The sequence below is a fragment of the Carassius carassius genome, chromosome 32 (genome assembly GCF_963082965.1).
Source record: "Carassius carassius chromosome 32, fCarCar2.1, whole genome shotgun sequence".
NCBI lineage: Eukaryota > Metazoa > Chordata > Actinopteri > Cypriniformes > Cyprinidae > Carassius > Carassius carassius.
In genome coordinates this window covers 13,618,957-13,641,018 of record NC_081786.1, presented here as the reverse complement: position 1 = coordinate 13,641,018, position 22,062 = coordinate 13,618,957, and the positions used below count along the sequence as shown (strand labels likewise).

General features: G+C 36.7%; 1 protein-coding gene across 4 annotated transcripts in view; it reads right to left on the bottom strand.

The window, feature by feature from the left end:
- The window catches only part of LOC132112770 (ribosomal protein S6 kinase 2 alpha), a 60,767-nt gene extending 41,719 nt beyond the window's left edge, over window positions 1-19,048 (bottom strand). For 3 of the 4 annotated variants that reach the window (XM_059520422.1, XM_059520424.1, XM_059520427.1), the window contains exons 1-2: window positions 18,452-19,034; window positions 7,997-8,041 (exon numbers count right to left, since the gene is read on the bottom strand). In XM_059520422.1, coding sequence (XP_059376405.1) covers window positions 7,997-8,041; window positions 18,452-18,514 — 108 coding nt within the window. In that variant the 5' untranslated portion in view covers window positions 18,515-19,034. Of the gene's footprint in view, window positions 1-7,996; window positions 8,042-18,451 lie in introns of all 4 variants that reach the window. The other variant, XM_059520423.1, reaches the window with a different exon arrangement.
- Between the last annotated feature and the right edge of the window lie 3,014 nt (window positions 19,049-22,062).

Here is a 22,062-nt window from a genome sequence, read left to right as displayed (position 1 = left end):
AGTGTAGGTGAAGGACCATAGTTAGTCGTGTGTAATTAAGAGCCCAAAGTCTCTTCTGATGTAGAAGCATAAGTGCTTTTTATCAAATATTAAAGAGTCTTAATAGAGACACACAGTGTTTAAACTCAGGTCAGGAAAGGTTCAGCACAAAAAGAAATCTAGAGAGACCATATATAGTTTCAACAAACACAAACAAGTCTGTGCCCACAGCCATATTCTGCTAGACAAACGATTTCACTTCATGGAGGCTGCTTTGATTTACATTGTATTTTTTGCCTTTAGCTGGCAAACATATCGTAAGAGTCTGAAAATGATTAAACTGTGGTTGTTTATATCATTGTGCACATTGAGCATGTTTATATCAGCAAAGAGCTTCTATATCCATCAATCTCTATTATGTTGACACAAACACCTCTCTCTCTCTCTCTCTCTCTCTCTCACACACACACACACACACACACACACACACACACACACAAGCAATTTTGATAGCAAGACTCCATTCGCTCTCATTAGTGCCAAGAGTCAGCATTTATGAACATGCGTTCATTAAAAACCTTTTACTCCAACTCTGACAACTGACAATGAGCCACAAATTTTCGATGAACACGCTTGCTTCCCTCTCCCTCTCTTTTTAATGCATCGATATCTCATGCTGTTGCCATGCCGATTATGAAACACCATGACAACAAGGTCAATATAGTCATCAAAGCGGCACACAGCAAACACACAACAGGGGCAAAATTCATCAATTTAACATTTTCCAACAAACAGGACAACACATCATGTAAACATCAATTATGGAGGAAGCAAACACAACCACATGACTATATCAAGGGACTCTAAAATTCAGCAAAATAGCAGAACTAGGACAATATGTGAAGGCATTCAAGAAAGACTTAACATAGATTCAAGTACCTTAAAAGACTTTTCCTATGTGAGCCAATGCTGATTTCATTGGCCAATCTATTCATTTATGCAAAAAAGGAATACAAATGCAATTCACACATACAATTACAGGTTTGTGAACTTTTTGGCGGGTAAAAATGGAAAGTTAAAAATGTCAGCTTTTTGGATGAACATCCCCTCCAAATTTCCTGATTTTGTGCATCAAACAACATTTGTGATAATATTGGTTTCTTTTTCACTTGCCTCTTTAGAAATGAGTGGCAGTTCTGACAGCACTTTATAGACAAAACAAATGATTGAAAACTCTCAGAAGGGCGTTCCCGCTCTTACAAACTGAGAAACACAACAGAAGACAGAACAGCTTGGACTTTTTAAAACAAACTTCAGCAAATCCATTCACAGACAGAGCAGCCAAGAGGACTGAACGCTTACTACAAGGCCAGATGAGAAGCTTAACACATCCATCAGATGGAACGGACTCGTAGTTTAGTACTTCTCTAGAGCTGCACTGTCTCATACAGGACCAATTTCTCACTTTCAATTTTCACACGAGCCTTTGATTCTGTTCCAGTCTATAAGGCAGCTTTGGAAATGACTCCTTAAATTGGCAAACGACACTAGCAGAAATGTTCAAAACCTGAGTGAGAACTGAGCAGTGGTCTGTCTTTCATCACTGGAGTGGCGAAGACGAAAAAAGAAAAATTAGATACACTGCACCTCGCAAAATGAATAGCCTTCTGATAAGATGACCAGAAAAAAAATTTAATTAAAAGAATTCATAATGTTGTCAGGTTTTGGAGGGCATGGAAGATATTTCGTGCTATCAGCGTGATTATTTTGGCCGGGAATAGAGAAAAACAGGGGAGAACATGATGCACTTAATCCAGGCATGAGGAACCACCCTTAATCAAAATGATCACAGGAGCTGGAGCATGTTTTGACTAGAGAGCACAAGCCATGGAAAATATTTTCTAATTACAAGAAATAAGTTAAAGATTCTTCACATTAGCTGACTGTAAAATCCTCTTTTCCACATGAAAAATCCACATGTTCTGCTCAAATAAGAACACCTTTACCCAGTACACTATATAATGGTCACAGTCATTACTATTAATTGTCCATTATAAAGCTAATGGGAGAGGATGACTAGATTTAATGGAGCCAATACGTACAGCATGTGCTTGAGAAAATTATGAAGCAAAAACCTTAATTTATTGAAATGACTCATCCTTGTTTACATGCACTTTTTTTCTGTCAGTCTGTTCAATTCCATTTGATTTTTAATACAGTTTATTTATTTATTTATTTTCAAACTATATTCTCAGATCAGGTATATTTTTCTTTAGGTCAAGGCTTTCATTCGGTTACAAAAATTCTAAAGTGAAGTTAAATTGCATTTAAAAGAACTTCCGTATAATAGAATTGCTTAGAATTTACTCACAAAAGTAAAAATTAACCATGGAACTCATTGAACTATTGCAATACAAGTTCAGTAAGTCTAAGAATAGCATGATACTGCCTAACTTGCCACAAAAACCCTTGAGGCAGATGAGGCTCACCTTATGTGAAGATGGGATCTGACAGTCACCACAGCCAATTTGTGCCAAAGCTCACACTGGAAAGTGATGCAAGGTTTCAAGCTCTATGTGCATTTGGTTCAGAAGACACTTATGTTTCACTAAAATGGCAAACCTAAAATTCCTAAAGTGGAATAGCTAGAATTAAAAATTCCTAAAATGGAATAATACATAACAGAACAGTCTATAGTAATACAATTCGAATAAAAAATGAGTGCATCTTTAATTTTTAATACTGTAGAAACACATGAACAAAAAAAAATGGGACAGTTAAAGACAAGAGGAAGCCAGAGCTGATGAGAAGCTAGAAAAGCAAGGAAGTGAGAAGAAAGTGAAAAGTTGAACAAACTACATGAAATAGAGATGATAAGGTCTCATTAAATTCTCTGATCTTATCATACAAGACTTGTGGCTCTGACATGTCATGCTTCACTCCGCTCAACTAAAGACCCAAGCTGACGGAGATTCCTGGACAAGCGGTTATTTATTCCTGCTTGCTCTCGCTGGGGAGGATGGAGGAGAGCGGAGGTATTATTAGCAACATTCATCCACAATATCGATCCTGAAGCTCAGGTCCTACAGCTGAAGACAAGCAAAAAAGGGCTTTAGATCTACATCAAGATGGGCATCTTGAAAAACTCAAGCTGAACAAATTCATTACTCATTACAATTATAAAACCACTTTGCCACTGAGAAACGAAGGTAGCTTATACGCTGCAACACTACTATCCCTGAATAATTATGTCTTTAAACAGGTTTCCACAAAAAAGGAAGTTGTGGCCTTATGTTTAGAGAGTTTGACTCCTAATCTTTCATCTGAATGTGCATAGCCTGACAAATAAAATGGATTCCCTAAGAATTTGGGCAGATACAACTGATGCAGACATAATAGTCTTCACTTTGACATGGTTAAAAGCATCTGTCACAAATAATATGATTAACATCAATGCTTATAATGTTTGATCTGATTGTGCAACAAAAGGAGGGGGAGTTGCAATATATGTGAAGTCTAATCTGAGTTGTTCCTGCATTCAGTCATTTATCAAAGTAAATGGCTTGGAATTGCTGGTGCTTAGACTACATTTGGTTTCTGGCTCTGACATTATTGTGGCTGGTTGTTATCGCCCACCTTCATCTTCTTCAAGTGAAGTATATACTTTACTTGCAGAATTTCTTAATGATTGGACAAAATCTGAATTGATTTTACTTGGCGATTTGAATTGGGACTGGTTATCGTCATGTTTCGATTAATTTAAGGAGGTTTGTGACTCTCTGCGTTTGGTACAGCTGATCAATTCAACAACTTGGCTGAATCAAAAGGATTTGAGCAAATCAACTTTATTGGACTTAATTTTAACTAACGCTCCTCACAGGTATTCTTTATTCTTTATTCCATTTTTAAAAGTGGGAGATTCTGCAGACCCAAATAACTAATCACCCTATTTCTAAATTGGCAGTCTTAGCAAAAGTCTTTGAATCACTGATAAACGATCAATTAAAAAAAAATTTGTCAGCCAATAATATTCTTAAGGATAATCAGTCAAGATTCAGAATGGGACATAGCACCATTACTGCAACTACATTAGCCTGACATTAATATTATAACTTCTCTAGATATTAAAAAGTCTTGTGACGCTTTTTTTTATTGATCTGTCTAAAGCTTTTGATTCAGTTGATCACAAATTTATGTTACAGAGACTTAGGTATATAGGTCTCAGGTATAGGTTTTAGAATGCACTATATGTGTGTCTGTTGAAAATTACAATACACCTTTACTTCATGTAAATACTGGAGTTCCTCAAGGATCTGTTTTAGCCCCTTTGTTATTTTCTATTTATATTAATGATTTAGGTCATGGAATAGAATAGCTAAAATACATTTGTATGCGGATTATACAATTATTTATACGGCAGCATCTTCTTTAAAACAAGCTCTACAGCAATTGCAGCACTCTTGTTGCAGTTAAAATTGGTTTTAAACTCAAATAAGACAAAGTATATGATATTTAGTCGCTGTCGCACTATGGTAACATATTTGACAATTACAACCTTGAATGGTTCACTTATAGAAAGAGTTAGTTCTTATAAATATCTAGGTATTTGGATGGAAAGATTAGCTTTTAATATTCATATTGATAAGTTGTTAAAAAAGATTAGACCAAAACTAGGCTTCTTTGTATTTTGTATGAATCTTTAGGTTGGTTATCTTTACATCAAAGGAGAAAGTTACATATGTACTTATTTATTTAGAGTAAAGGCTCTATTAGGTAAATTACCATCTTATATTTCTTTGTTAATATTACATATAAATAGTCGTTGCACTAGATCAGGTTCGTGTATTTGGTTAATAGTTCCAAGGGAAAAGGTAAATGAATTGCAAAATTTAATTAATCTTGACACACTTCCAACATTGAGTATTTTTTAAGGTCTTTTGTATAATGTTTTAACGGAACCTTATAATTTCTTTTCTTGATCTGATTTTATTAATGAATTGTGATTGTGTAATCCGTGGTACTGTCTCTGTGATTCTTTTTCTATGAAACTTTATGTGCTGCCGTCTTGACCAGGTCTCAGTGGAAGAAGAGACAGCAATATCTCAATATGATTTCCTGGTTAAATAAAGAAATAATAATAACCCTAAGGTTATGGGTTCAAATCTCGGGCCGGCAATACCATGACTGAGGTGCCCTTGAGCAAGGAACCGAACCCCCAACTGCTCCCCGGGCGCTGCAGCATAAATGACTGCCCACTGCTCTGGGTGTGTGTTCATGGTGTGTGTTTTTTTTACTGCTGTGTGTGTGCACTTTGGATGGGTTAAATGCAGAGCACGAATTCTGAGTATGGGTCACCATACTTGGCTGTATGCCATGTCACTTCACTTCAAACACTCCAGATAGTCCTGCCCCCAAACACGTTATTGGTTCAGCTGCTGTTGCTGTGCCAGGCTGGTCAGGTTGTTCATACAGAGCAAGTGTTTATACACTTCATTGTTTGATACGCTGTACATCTACATTGCATTTTAAACTGGGAGAGGAAAGTATTTTAACACTGAAAAATAGACACTTAAGCTTTAACAAGGGCAAATAATATCAACACACTGGGGAGAAAAAACATACAGAGTGAGAGTGAAATAAAGGGCAACAGGCTTCACCTCATTAGCCATTTCTGTTCTTTTTTCATAATTGATCGCATCTATCTATCCCTTCAACACTTGTTCCCACTCACAAGCCATTTTATTAAACCTAGTCATGGCATTCCCCTATAATGAAGAAAGGCATGCTTTAAAATAGCTTAATGAAGAGACTAAAGACAAAGCAAGGAGACAGACATCCATCTATTTATCCACACGTCCCAGTTCAAAATTAGAGAACAGGGACAATTGATATAAGCTGAGGGCTTCTGAAATGTTCACAGTAAATCTGCCATAATGTCTAATTTTGCTTGCGTTTTGACTCAGCTCCAATAGCTGGATAGTCTTGCTGGCCCTTTCTTTTCAAACAGATTGACTTCGCTGTATTTATAGCGACCATAGATCACATCTAAGTTCATCACCAGTTAAATGACCCTCACAAACGACCCTTTGCTGACGTACAATGAAATAAAAACTTGTGTGATTTATGTTAAGTGTTCCCACAACAACAACAACCAATCAGCATATATCAAGGGAACCAGTGAAAGATTGTGAGCTGGTGAATCGGCCAGCTGTAATGGACTCAGCCTGTTATCAGTGTGTCTACTGCTATGTGCTGCTATATGCTGCGTTAATTCTCACAAAAAATATCCAGATCAAATGTCATACCTAATTAAAAGAAATACGTATATTTTCACAATTAAAAACCTACTTTTAGGACCTTTAAAAAGACAGTATCTATAAAGATACCATTCAAAAATCTAATTTTCATTCTCATTTTCTCTCATTTTATTGTAAAAAAAAAAAACTAATTTGCTATACAAATAAACTGTGTATTATAATGAAATATTGTTTTATGACAAATATGAAACATCCTTATTTGTTCTTCACAAAACATCCACAGGTGTGGGAAATAATTGATTTTGTACTATGTTTAAACATCATAGTAATTTGTATTTGTTCTATTGTGACATTGTAAGTATGTTTGAAGGTAAAAAAATGCATTCATTAAGGCCTGATAGGACAAATGGTCAGCTAGGTCAGCTGCCCCCAACTTTCTCACACTGGCCATGGGGACATTCTTGATGTTGAGACATTGAGTTGTACCGCTTCATTAGATTTGATTTGTGAATTCATGTTTGAGCCAATATTGCGAGTGCTGTGTCTAAGAGACCTTAGAGTCGCTTCTGTCTCACTGGAGCATCTGGGGTATATTGTCAGCTTTCTGAAACAATCAATGGAACCGGTTCTAAGTAGAATTCAGTCTAGAGCTCTGGCTCAGAGACTCTGAGGCCTCTTTGTGTGTCAAAAAGGGTCGGATTACTCATAGCCTCTCTGTTCCAGGATTCATCTCGACTTTTTGCAGCCTGTCTATCTAACTGTGTGGGGAAAGCCTCTCTCTCCCTCATGAATCCCTGCATTTGTTGTCTTTTTATGTGTAATATGAGCCTGAAGTGATGGACAGAGAGACAGCCTGTCTCCTCCTACAGCATGCGCTTTACTCCATCTTTCTGAACAGTGAGCTCACCTCAAAACTGCAGTGCAATTCAGTTAAGGTCCTGTAATGCTTTAGACCCCAGAGACTCCGGCCGGATATTTTTGGGCGTTTAATTTAGTCCGTCCAAAGACAAAATTACCACACTTGAGCAATAGTTTAATGAGTTTTTGTTATCGGAGACTGATTAAATATTATGCAAATATTACTTTGATTATTATGCATAGCATTCAATATAGCCAATCAACTGTTGACTAATTATTAATCATGTGGATAATCTGCATTTGGTTGAATATGACACTGTAGTACCTAAAAGTGTTGTACTTCCTGATGTTTTTTGACCTTAAATGGTAATTTATGTTTGTTGGATTTTCATGACCATTTTCATGGTTTAAAATGTAAGCCTGTTTTAGGACCATTTCAATTTTGTACATTGTGACATTTACATGTTATCTGCATGTCTCTGTATGTCTATGTTACAGTGTGTCCAGACACTGCTTTTGAATATTTTATAACAATTATTCTCAGTGGTGATTGCCATTACTGTTATACATTGATTTAATACAAAAAAAAGAACCAGTTAAAGATAGATTTAGATATAGATATAGTTGCAAACCGTGATGAATTAAATATATCACCAAAATGAAGTTACCCTTGGGACAGAGATTGCGAGAAATTGTGAGAATGGAGCACACGACCAGCAGAAAAAGATAAATCTGTCCTGCAAATTACCCATGAATTCAGAAAGATGGATTAACAAGAGTAACGTGAAAGCAGCATGTTTTACAATTTGCTGGAAAATACGTTTTTCTAGATGTAAAAAAAAAATTATTACTGTCCCGAACATCTGGAAGTGTGTTTGCAAGTGTGGTCAGTTGGGTCCTACCTTAACAGCTGAAGTGACCCCATCCTCAGTGGTGCTCTGCCCATTCTGAAAGAGAAGCAGAAAGAAATTCAAGCATATATGTATATAGTTTAACTTCTTGCTCTTTACTACTTTCCATTTTAATAATAAGTCATCAAAACTAGTTAATATGACAACTAGCCACAAAACTTCATAAGGTGCCATGTGGGAATGGTTTTAAACCGGTTCATTTTTATTCACCATCGAGTAACTCATTAATTTGAAGCAAAATAATTGTAGACGCTTAGCCTTCAAAGTAGTGTACATAAACATAGTTCAGGCATGTTTACAGCTGGATCCTCTGGCTTATTATCGTGAGAACTGCCACAGCATGTGTGCATGCATGTACCTGAAGGCTCACAGCTGTGGTGTCAAAATCATAAAAGTGTGTTATGCCTAGATGACATAATCAACATCTTCCGGGGCATTTCAACAGGCTTTGCTCCTTATTCTTTTCTGTGAATGTGCTTGAGCAACTGTTCTGCCAACAAGCTAGGTCTTCAAATGTAATTCTACTGTATAACAGATTTCACTGCACGTTCAAACACATTTACAATTATTCAATGTTTATATTTTACTTTTACTAGATTAGTATTTAATTAAGGTTTAATCATACTTGAAATTGCAAACTTTAAACCCTTGTGTAAAAGTCACAATCTTATAATAATTCTGTTTTGATGGTCTTAAAAAGTCTGAAATATACAACAAAGGTTATTTTGGTTGAAGTTTTTCAGAAACCAAACACATCAATCTGAAAGTAAAGACAAAGTGACTTTACTAAGTGCATTAATATTTACAGAGGTATTATTGGTTTAACTGTTGCAAACAACCGCATTGTTTGATCTGCACACATTTAGCCAAAACTAACTTTAATCAGAGGTTTAAGTGTAAAAAGCGTTACAGAACACAAAAATTGCATTTAGGAACTGTATGTGATGATGGCCTGAGGATGAGTGCAAACCACAACCACCCAGAATCTAAATACATGTAAAATACATGTAAATTCTATAAAAACATGTAGACAGAACTTCCTCATGCTATTTCACCTTCCTTTTTCCATTAGAAGAACTCATTTATCAGAACTCAACATTTATTTCTTAACACACAACGAAGTTGTATCGGTCTCTTTCTCACAAACAATTAAACATGTGAAGACACAGAGAGAATTTGTGTACCGTTTATTCATTTTCTGAATTTGTAGATTACCAGCATGACTGACTGATTTCTGCAGTTCAAACAGTGAATTCTCTCATGACCCGGCAGAAAAACAAGAATCACATCCTTCACAGGCTATCGCTTTCAATTTCATTCAATACAGAACCTTGAGCCAGAAGAGACGGAAATGAAAGAGACAAAAATAAAAAGAATAGGAGGAAGGAAGAAAACACTTCTGGCTGCTCAGGGAAAAATGTAAAGCAGACAGAGATCAAGGATTCATTCATTACTGCTGACTTCAGATCGATTCACTCAAGTGCTCTGGATGTTGAAATTGCTCAGAAAATCCATCTTAGAAAAGCTCTGGTTTACAGTCAATGTCACTTTTGACGACAATAAGCACAAGAGGTCTGGTATAAAAGTTTCCTTGGTAACTGGAAAGACCAGACATTGTCTCCAAAAAAGTGACAAGTGAGACTTCTGGCCATTCACAAACACCATCTCCAACTGTGATGCACAACAAACAAACAAACAAAAAGGGTATAAATTGCTATAACTGGAGACTCAATATATCATCAGGAGTCATGGGTATTAATTTTGTGTTTCCTCATTGCCTGTATATGTTTTTTTGACATATGGTTTTAGCTAAATAAATCAAGTAATATTAAATAAAACATTAATCTCAATAAATCTACAACTTATACTAAATCATTTATAAGGGTTTCTCATAAAAAACATCTTTAAAAAATGTTTTGCGAACAATGCCATAAGTTTGGCATTCTACCAAACAATGAAAAAATATATATATTTTTACGACACTAGCAGCACAGAAATTACACACTTCAGACTCCCACTTTAAAATATAAGCTGAATTACATAAGAATTGATATGCGGTTACATAAATCATTAACAGACTGTGTCAAAGTGAGCTGTGAACATCAGCTATCTGTAAAGAAACTGATAAGGAAATATTAGTGGTGCTTAATTAACACTGCACTCGTTTAATGTCTACAACACTTTAATGAATCCAGGTTATTGAAATCTTTATACAAAATGTACAACATGATATAATGTGCTTTTTGTAGGGTCTCTAAGAGAATTAAACAGATTTGTTTACCTACATTTTGTGAAAGGTCAGAGACATAAAAATATAAAGTATAAAAATAAAACAAATTGATGGCATTAAAAAAAACAAAAAAAACAAACAGAAAGCCATAAAATAGCATGTGTACTAGGGCTGGACGATATGGAGCAAAAAATATATCTCGATATATTTTGCTATATCTCGATATACGATATAGATCTCGATATCTTTACAGGAAAAATAACCCCCCAAAAACTACTGCAACTAAATATTACGTTTAGGGCCCTATGAAACGTTTTATTTTTTTCTTCACCATATGTTTTATTGTTACCTAATTCTGTGTTTTAGCATGTGTAATTATTTAAATGCATAAAAACAACTTAATTCGTTTTTTTTTTTTAAATCTTAAAATAGCCTTATGTGAAATGTTTTTTCCCTTCAGAAATTCTGTGTATTTACATTTTTCCGGTTATCAAATGAAGGCATAAAACATTCATTTAATTTATCTTTTAATTATTTAAAATTAAGCAAACTTTATTTTTTGGTAAACAAAGGGGATTTACTATTAAAAATAAAACATGGAGGAAATGTTGTGTGGTTATTCCTTAAAAAATTATGTTAGTTTCATTTTAATAGTAGTAGTAGTGGGCTATGTACATTCTGCTGAACAATAGTAATAGATTTCTGGCAAATACTTTTATTTTGACGGGTTTACCGTTACAGTTCGGTGTATGTGATACTACAGTCTATGATGTGATATATGACGCTAGTTTTACTCAAATCAAACAGTCAAATGCTCATGAAGTGACTCTCATTGCAGTTCTAGAGATGTTCTTCATGTGTTTACGTCCTCATTTAGTGAGAGGAAAGACGCTGAAATCAAGCGTGCTTCAGTGTGTGTAACGTTAATGAAAGAAGCCGCACTTCTGTGCCATTCATTAACACAGACACGCAGAACATGCAGGATTCATATTTAAATAGACTTTTCCGCCTTAATATTTACAGATATTAGTCCATATCGCGATTTGATGCAAGTGCAATGACCTACTTTTGATTCATTCATTCAAAATTTGACAAATTCCGTGACATACCACATTAAACTGTAAATTCCATTTTTATGACTGCATTCCGCGATTCCGTCCGCGTTTTCTGCATTGCGGAAATCATAGGGCCCTACAGTAGACATCTGCCTGCTGTTCGCCCGACGATTTAAAACCGAAGTATCTCCATATAATGGAGCCAGTTGTCCTTTTTTTTTTTTTTTACTTTTTTTAGACTAGTTCTGAACACGCGAGGGGAGGGGGGGCAAAATCAAGGAGGCGGGGGGCGAGCGAGCGGGGGCGAGCACCGCACAGAGAAGGCAAGCAAGCAAAGTGGCGGAATCAGAATTAAATATAAACAATATATCGATATATGCGATATTTCAAAATCCATATCGTGTTTAAAAAATATCTCGATATATTTTAAATATCAAGATATCACCCACCCCTAATGTGTACATGTCTAAAGTATGTGTGTGCTTTCAGGAGGTTAAAAGGACAAAAAGAATACAACTGAGACTTCAGCACAACTTCTGGCTTTCTAGAAAGACAAACTCACCTCAGTACATCTCAGAACTCCTGCATATTTACACCCTGTCAAGGTCACTGAGGTCTGGTGATCAGCTGCGGCTGAATGTGCCCAGGACCAGGCTAAAGACCAGAGGCAACCGCTCTTTTTCAGCAGTTGTTCCCAAATTGTGGAATGATTTACCACTGCATATTAAAGTTGCGCCCACCCTCCACATTTTTAAATCTCGTTTAAAAACACATTTTTATTCCCTGGCTTTTGACTCCCCATAAGACCTGTCGTGGTCTTCTTTGTCGCTGTTATTGTTGATGCTATTTTATTTATGTTGTGTGTTTTTGTGTTAGATTTTTATCTCTGTAAAGCACTTTGGTGCTATATAAATAAAGTGGATTGGATTGGATTGAAACACAAACTATTGAAGAAAACAGGTAACGAAAAAAACACACATACAAAGATCCAGAAGCTGGAATGTACTGTACATAAAATGCATGAACAAACTAAAGCAAAAACACAACAGAACAGATTATGGCCACTGGTCACATGTGACCCTGAAACTCTTTTCCTGACAATGCAATGCAAATGAAAGCACTAAAAGAGTTGTCTGCAAAAAATTAACAACTTCTCTCTCATAATGTGACCCGGTTACAGAAATAGAATGCAAGTAATTGGGACCAAAATGTTTCTCAGAGAGGTGAGATGAAGTGTGTGTGTGTGTGTGTGTGTGTGTGTGTGTGTGTGTGTGTGTGTGTGTGTGTGTGTGTGTGTGTGTGTGTGTGTGTGTGTGTGTGTGTGTGAGTGAGTGAGTGAGTGAGAAAAGAGAAGTGAATGGAATTAAAAGCATTGTATTTTGGACTTGGCCATTAATGAAACAAGTGCATGACAGGAGAGAATAGACAGGGTTGCTACAAAACAAAAAGAAGCACAAATAATAAAACGCATAGCAAAATACATAGATGTATCTTTTAAGAGGAAAGGGAAAGGATTGTTGAGGTAAAAAAGACAAATCAGACACACGCTAACATGGACATTTTGTGTGTCATGTTCATCTTCATAAAGCATGAACAAAACAAAATAAATTAAATAAAAACTCCCTTGGCAAGGCTACATCTGGTTTGTGATGACCACAATGTGTTTTGTGGTTTGAATAAATGGCTTTCATAAGCATGAAATGCCAATTTCCCTATTCAGAATGTGTCATGTTAACGGCTCATGATGCTATTAATGGATTTCAATGTTTTATTGTAAAGACATTTTTCTTTTGACCTTGGTTTGATATTCAGGTGCCGAATTGGGTCACCACTTGATGTCCAATGAAAATCTGATCCCTCAAGTAAAACTAACTGAGAATTTAAGTTTTACAGTCATTTTTTTTCTTTTTTCTTTTAGTAAGTATTTGGCTTTTCTTGGATATAGAATATTTTTAACATAACCACTAATTTAAAAACAAAAACAAATTGCAGGTACATACTTTCCGTATTTGCTCCAAAATGCTGGATTTTTTGTATGATGTAATATTAGTCCAGTCAAACATCAACTCTGCAGCTCCCTTAGACTGAGAAAAACTCATATGGACTATAGGTGAAGAGAAGAAACTCATTTTTTCAAGCCCTGAAGAAACCAATATCAAAAGTCAGGCCTGTCCCTATGTGTGACTCACGTCTTCAGAATGTAACTGACTGACAGATAAAGTAGGAGTTGAGTTTCTAGATGCTTCTGAAGTCCCTGAATAGGTCATACTGTTCCTTAGAGGGATAGGAGCATGCAACTAGGCCATTATGTAATCTCACCTTTAACCTACAGATCAGGTGATGCTGTTGAAGGGGATAGACACCAATGATATCAGAAGAGAGAGCGGTAAGGGGCAATGTAAAAGAAAGACAAATTAAAAGGAAATAAATATATAAAAGGAAGGAAATACAGTGGTGGCCAAAATTATTTCACCAGCTGGTTTTAAGTTAGCTATTTCTATTTTATGCTGTATTTCCAAACATTTGTTTTGCCATTAATTGTAATAATTTACAATTTTGCTTTAACCAAGTGCAGTTTTGAACAAGCAGAGCTCATATTTCCTTATTAATTTTTTTTTTTTTTTTTTTTACAGATAGCTGATGTTTAAAGCTCACTTTGACAATGAAAAAAAAAATGTGTTCTAATAATTTTGGCCACCACTGTATAAGAAAATTAAAGAATGAATTAAAGAATGAATGAATGAATGAATGAATGAAAATAAATACATTTCAATAAATAAAAAATAAAAAAACTGTATGAGTCAGAAATGTCAGCTTGCTGATGATTCAGGCATTTGACATGCACACAAAACATTTGTGTCTATTTCAATGTCAAACCTGACAAGTGTGTAAGGCTGCATAGTGAGAAGTTATACAAGCCTGAACGAATAGAAATGTGACACACCAAAGATGAAGGTCTGACAGAATATGTGAGCCCTGGTTAAAAGAAAGGAAACAGACAGCAGGAGAAAGATGAAGGGAAAGTAAGACAAAGAAATCACAGAAGAATGGAATCATTAAAACTCTGTGATGAATTAAAGATAAATGTTTAATACTCTCAAAGAGTGAGACTCTGACTGGTGTTCACAGGTGGCAGGGATTTAAAAAGAGATGACAGGAAGAAATTCGGCTTTTAGTTCAGAGTTCCCGATCTCATCATCTCCATATTCTCGACCGTCATGCGCTGCTATGCCTTCTCACATTTCAAACCGCTGCACGAATCGACAGCTGAGACCGGAAACACAGTTTAAAAATCTGATATTCCCAAGGAACATATGCTGGAAGCATGTGGCAGTGTATGTATGGTATTTACAAAGGAAATGCAAGAGCAAGAAAGCGAGTGGGAGAAATCGGACTTAATTTGATTAATATTCTTTTAAAATATACTTTTAGAACTCATGAAGGAAACTGAAAGCATCTAGAGCAGGGATCAGCAACCTTTTCGGCATGACGTGCCATTTTTTATTTTTATGGTTAACCACTGTGCCAACACAGCCCCCCCCCCCCCCCCCACACACCCCGATATAATTCTGTATTTAAACGGTACATACACAATTTTTTATTATACGATAAAAAAACGTTTTTTTTAACGTTTAATCAACGTAAATGCACTGCTTTAATTGATGAACGTGCACACACAGACACACACACACCACTCTCACACAGAGATCTGAGATCGTGTTGTGCAAAAAGTAGCATTCAGAGTGTTGTCACGCTACTTTTATTAATCGATACTGAATCGCTACATTATATTTCTCAATAACAAAGGGGCAAAATCGCTTCATTGTCTGCAGAGAGAGACAATTTACACCCCCCCCCCCCCACACACTTTCTTTCTCTCTAAATGGCCATATTTCAGAAAATTTTTCATCACTGGATATAGCTTTAGGTCATTTAACATTTCTATGGTAAAACGTATTATTAAAAGTTGACTAATGTTAATTGATTTGCAGCTTCATCTTACCTCACTCTCTTTAACGTTAAACTGACGCTTCGCGCTCTGCTTCTGTGAACAGTGAACCCCGCCTACTTTGATCTGATTGGCCATCTCAGTCATTTTGACATTGACGAGTGCTGTTAGACCGAGGCTTTGATCTGAAGCACCTAGTATGTGCAGTGTTTGCACGTGCATCCATGCAAGTTAATTCTCACACTTTAATAGTATTTGTAGCTCCTAACAGGCTGTGTGACTATGAGAAGTTATTACATCAAACTGTACGTCATTATACAGTTTTCCTTATTGCTTGCGTGCCAGCGATTATCCCTCTGCGTGCCACTGTTGGCACGCGTGCCGTAGGTTGCCAACCCCTGATCTAGAGCAAAGAACATCTGATCAACGTACATGAATCCACCAAAACTAATGTCTGAATTCTGTTTTTATGGCTCCATCTCAGTTCAAAGCTCACAGCTTGGCTCGTAGGACATGGTTAAACTGGCTCTTCTGAGTGAAACATAACCCCTCCCTGTGGAACAGACCGGGCCTCATACACTGTGATATACCGTCAACACACTTCCAGCAAATCGGGGAAGCTCCCGGGTTCACAGGATGGAGCGAGAACAGAACTGGTGACTCCTAGAGCTCACAGAACGCCTGTCCTTTAATAGAAAAATACAGCCTCAAATGCTATCCTTTGTTCTCCAAAGGGTTAAAGGCCCTTGTTGAACAAGCTCCAGGTTCCATGTAACTACAGGCTTTTGAAATAATGATACAAATCATCTTTGTGCTGCATGTATGATTACAAACACAAATCACTGCTGAACCCAGAGAGCATGGCAGCCAACAAAAAGCTAAACAGCAGGTGCTCTGAATAAAACCCAAAAAGAAATAACTCGCATATAACAAAAGGTTTTTTTAAGAGCAATAAGTGTTCTAGTTGCCAACCAGTAACTACATGAGGAACTGCAATATAGCTTAATATTGTAGATGTCTAAAACTGAACTGCAACATTGTGCATGAAAATGCACTTTTTTCCCAGTTTGTGGATTATACAGATTTTTTTTCTCCGTAACTTTATATGGCAGCACACAGACTGTGGCGACAGTTTTCCATGCATCTTTCCACATAATGTGTGTTTGGAGGCCTTTTAAGCATTGGGAATATGTAAATACTGCCAGTGAGCAAGAAGCAGAAATTAATTTGTTATACAATTCAGGTGGTTTGTACCTAGTTGTATCCTTTTCCTATAGTACTTACTTGGCCTAGACTACATCAGAAAGCACTTTACAGTCCTGTGGTACTTGCTGAAATGCTGTAGCAAGATTCTAATCAGCACAGTTATTCTGCAAAATGTATGAATCTAGATTCATTTCTGCTCAGTTCTGCCTCTCTTCCTCATCTCCAGAAAGAATTTCACTCAAAGGACTGAGAAGAACAGCAAGTGTTTCTGGAGGGAACCTGCTGTCGCCTCATTGGTGAACCCATTAAAGGGGTGAGCGACCAGAAGGCAAGGGAGAAGGAAAGATCATTTAAGCTTAAAATTGAACAGATTACAATGACGGGAACAAAAGACTATAAAACATGTCTCTTGCAGAGATTAGTCTGACAGCAAGAAAATAAATTAAATCGTCTTTCTTCTATTCTCATTAATCATGGACCTCACAGGCGATATTGTCTCAGCTTGCCCTGTAGTTATAAACTTGACCGCCAGCCAAAGTTGCTGGAGCAAATTCCAGTGCTGTGCAATGCTAACGGCTGAAAGTTTACTGTAGTAAAACACTGAAATGAAGCATGAGTTTAGCTCTCAGAGCAGTTAGCACTGTGGTCTGTGCATGTGATCAAAAGATAAGATTCCTCAAACCAGCATGTCTGAAAATATCTTTGCAAATCAAAAGGAAATGTAAACCTTTTGAAGAAAAATAAACCCATCTCACTGTATAAATGCTAAATGTGACTGAAGTTTATCTTATACTACAGATGCAGGTGAATTATTACAAACATGTGGCTGTTATTGAGATTGTTATGATGTTTTTAAAGCAAAAAAGTACCACACACCACAAAAAGTCTGGCTACACAAATTCAAGAGTGCACAATAATTCAGAATGTACTATTTGCAAGAGTTTCTTATGACCTTAGACTTCTGTATTATTTATTAGATTTTTTGACATTTCACATGTACCTCGGAGAAGACAAAATGCACACAGAGAAACGTCGGAAAACAGCTGGTTCACTGAGCACAACATAAGAAAATCAATATCCTTCCACTAGAGTTCAAAGATGAGAAAAGCTGCAGAGTCATTCCACAAAACTGGTGCCTTTTTAAATGTTTTTTTTAAATGTAATTTTCTTTCTGATTTTGAAAAATGTCCTTAAACGTTAATATGTTTCAATATGTAACCTCATGAAAATGTGTAAAAAGAAAAAAAAAGCATGGATGCTTTAAAGCTATGACTTACGTATTAACAGTGTTGACAGTTTAGCAGTTAATTTATTCATTTCTAGCCTTGTTCCCAAGACCATGACACTGTAAGGTGTACAGTAGAAAATAATTATTGTTGATATTTCTAAACATATTGTGTGGTCTACTGTGCAAAATCATAGCAGCAGAGTTGAGTATTTAAAATCATCCATTACTGACAAATCTAACAAAATTTTAAGGTAAAATTACTTTAAAAAGACATATGTGCTTTACGTTTTCAATTGAATTGTTAATAACAGGAGTCTGGATGATAACATTGCTGATAAATAATCTGGTTGGAAACATGTACTCCACATTAAGAAAGTTTCTGGATTTGTGTTGGTGTAAAATAAAATGCCCTGCAACAAGTTATAGTAAAAGTTAGTGATGGCTTCACATCGTTAAAGTCATTGTTTACACATGGTTACGTGGGACACCTTTCTGTGGAATGACCCTCCAGTGTTACAAAACATCTCACCTGCGCTACTTCACGCGGCGCGTCATGCTCGCGCTCCAAAAGAGCATCGAGTAAAGACAGCCATACCTGCAGAACTCTGCACCAGTGTTTAGTGATCTACAAATATTTGAAAGTATCACATTTCTTTATGATTGCCGTTTCTCTCATGAATTCCCCACGACAAACACGTGGACCTCTGGCAAGGATAGAGTAGCTCTGATGACACATTAAATAAGTTTATTATAGTGCTGTGATTTCACCACCTCTCACCTCCGTCTCCAACTGCACCAGCTCCATTTTGGGCCATGGTTCTGCCAGTTGAGCAAGTGGCATCGTGTAGGCTACGCTCCTTCTTATCTCTCTCAAGAACTCAAAATCGGACGGGGATTTCTTCCGATCCCGTGTATTCCCTTGTGGAACTACCTGGTGTGTCCCTTTGGATCAGAAGCAAACGGGAGACTTTTCTCTCTCACAATCTGCACAGGGCGCACATAGTCACTCCGTAGAAAAATCGAAGCAGTTATTCCTGATTAAATGACGTTGACGGATTCTCCTCTCGGTCTGGTGATGAAGAGGAGCTGCACAACCCCGTTCCTAGAAATGAACAAATCTCTCCCAGTCAGTCAGTCAGTCATTCAAACACACACGCACAGGTGGACTTGGGTTTAAGAGGAACATGCGCCGTGCGTCTGCGGCGATGAAACGCGTCTCCTCCGAGGAAATTAAATAAAAGATGTTACTGTCATACGATGGTTTCTCAACTGACACTTACTATCGGTGTGCACGCAGACAGGAAAAGAGGATCTGATGCTGTCAGTGTGTTCCGCTCTGAACCGAATCCACAGTGTAAAAGCGCATGAGCTTCAGCCGATCATTGGTTTGAAGACAGTTCTCGGCCAGCCCCTTTCTACTACACTCCTCCACTGACGCCCCTCGCTGGCCACTTACTGATACTGCAAGGTCAAAGCCAGTTACACACAAACGTAAATTGCAGCATTTAAAGGGTTAGTTCACACAAAAACAAAAAAACAAATCTCAACTCTACTCAAATTTATTTCTAAAGCAATTTCAAAAACCACAATGGGCACCAAATTGTTGTACATGAAAAAAAATAAAAAAAATACATACAATCCAAATACTTAGAATTGACAACACATTACTAAAAGCCATAGAAAATAAATACGTTTTTAACATCCTCTAAAATTACCCTAGATTAGGAGATTGTTTTAAGGACAGCGGAAGCTCACGGCAAAAGCTCTATCTCCTTTACATTTCAAGCACGATCGAGGAACTGTCAGACACAGTTGATTCTTGGAGCGAAGATCTCAAAGGGTGATGTAGACTAATCAAATCAGAAACATACTCTGGTGCCAAGAGTAAACAGCACTTTATACTGGATTCTGTATCGAATCGGTAGCCATTGCAATGAAACCAATACAGGGGTAATGTGGTCTCTTTTTTTGGTACCAGTTAAAAGCCTAGCAGCTGAGTTCTGAGGCAGATGCAGGCGAGAGAGGGATCCTAGATGTATATGACTTCCTTCTTTCAGATGAATCCAGTTGGAATTATATTCAAAATTGTCTTTGATCTTTTAAGCTGTTTGATGGCACTCAGATGGTGTTGCAGTGTATCAGTACAAAAGAAGTTAAATACAAAGCACCCATCCATTAAAAAAAAGTGTCTCATACAGTTCTAGGGGGTGAACAAAGGCCTCCTGTAGCAAATCAATGCCTTTTTGTAAGAAAAATATCCATATTCAAAATGTAATAATCACTTTAATCTAGTTTGTGCCAACAATTTTACACAGAAGCAGTTCTGGGAGCATGACGTATGAGGTGAGTCTTGTGAAAACCAACTTTTGTTTACAGGAACAAAGGAAGCAAAGTCTCCTCTTGGCTTATATCGAAATCTGTCGACATTCTTCTTTACAAATACTCATTTTGTACTTCTAATTAGTGATCATAGTTTTGTTTTGATCTCAGAATAAGATTAAAGATAGATTAAATTGATTATTGTGTTTTATTTTTCTTGCAAAAATGCATTGAATCACTAAAGGAGGACTTAATTCATCCCCCGGAGCTGTGTGAGACACTTTTTATTAAGGATAGGTGCTTTTTATTTAACTTCTTTTGGACTGATGCACTGCAACAACTGCTGAGTGCCATTAAACAGCTTGAAAGATCAAAGGCAATTTTTTATTATAACTCAGACTGGACTCGTCTGAAAGAAGAAAGTCATATACACCTAGGATTACTTGAGCGTGAGTAATTTATGGGCTAATTTTCATTTTCAGGTGAATTAACCCTTTAACGCTACACTCATAATTTTGTAAAATAAAAAATAACAAAATGTTAGAGCGCAAAGGAAAAAAATTCATCTTCCAAACCATGTCCGTACTTTACTAAAACATTAATAAACTATTAGCCTATTAACGATTTGTATTAAAGCTGTCGGGACCAATTCCAGGGAAAATGGCATACATAGGTCTATGTCATCCGTAGCAAAGAGGAGTAGAGCCGAAGCACAACCAATACAATGTTCTTCCGCAAAACACATGCTGCTAGTGGGGCAAAAGTTACATTGGAAATAATTTATATATTGTAATTTCTGTAATCTAATACATTTATAAGTAAAGTAAAACTTTTCATTAGAATTAATTGGCAAACTTTATTGCAGTTATTTGTTCATATAACAAATATTTGCAGCTTCAACCTTTCAAAAAAAAAAAAAACTATCCTGTTATGACGGTTTTAACTTTGATAGCTACATAAATATAGTATACAATATTGCTAATGGTATTTACATGGTACTTCAAAGAATATTGAAGTACCATGAAGTACCATGAACATTGAAGTACCCCCCCCCCCCCCCCCCCAAAAAAAAAAAAAAACTTATGGTAGGTAATCAAATGCAATGGTTGCATGACTTCCTAAACTTGACCATCAGTTAGGCACAAGCTGATTATAAAGAAACATTACATTTAAAAGTTGCATTTGACTGGACTCAAGAAAGCAAACCATTGCATTGCATACCAAGCATGTTTTACTAAAATACTACCAACAGTAGTAGAGATCGATGTAACAGAGTATCCCCAGTGCTGGCACAAGTAGCCTATCCCCTTTTCCATCATGCCATGATTGCTTTTTTATGTTGTCAATTGTAATTGACTTGTAGGCTTGCCCATTTGTGACAAGGCAGCGAAATGCCAATACCTCTTGACTCTTTATTCTCTCAAAGGGAGCAGAGAAGAGCAACTGTTGGCTCTGGCTGAGAATGGTTACCACTGGCAACCACAGACCTGCCAGCGTGCCAGTGAATCTGTTTCCAGAGTAAAACAGAGTATGAATGGTCGTTTTCATGAGACGGTAGTGGGTGGATATGGAGTGTGCATGGTAGAGGACCATGTTTCATTGAGTAAAATGATGGCACAAAGCGCAAAATGCTTTTAATGGCACTCAAATACACTAATGATAATGTAGGGCTATGTCAGGCTAAACTGTGACATTTTTAAAAGGCATTAAGACTCAGGCCTTAATGACAGACGTGCAACATTTCTTAGTGTGGACATAAAGTCAATTATGTATGAATCTTTTTCACAAAAATAAACCATAGGCAATACAAACACCCATTACCCTCTGTTGAGTATATGTGTGGCTTCGATTCTCTTGCTCTTTACTGCTAGCTTGGCCTATTTCAGAAAGAACCTGGCAATCTGCCTGCCAGCCCGTCTCTACAATTACTGTACTCAAAGTCTATTTGAATCAAAAGCATCCGCTAGAACAGTAAATACTCGGCTTTAGAGTGTGAACACCATGACTTTCCGTGCAACATGACTCTCTACATTATTTAGTCTAGAGAGCTTGCAAGAGACTCTTAATACA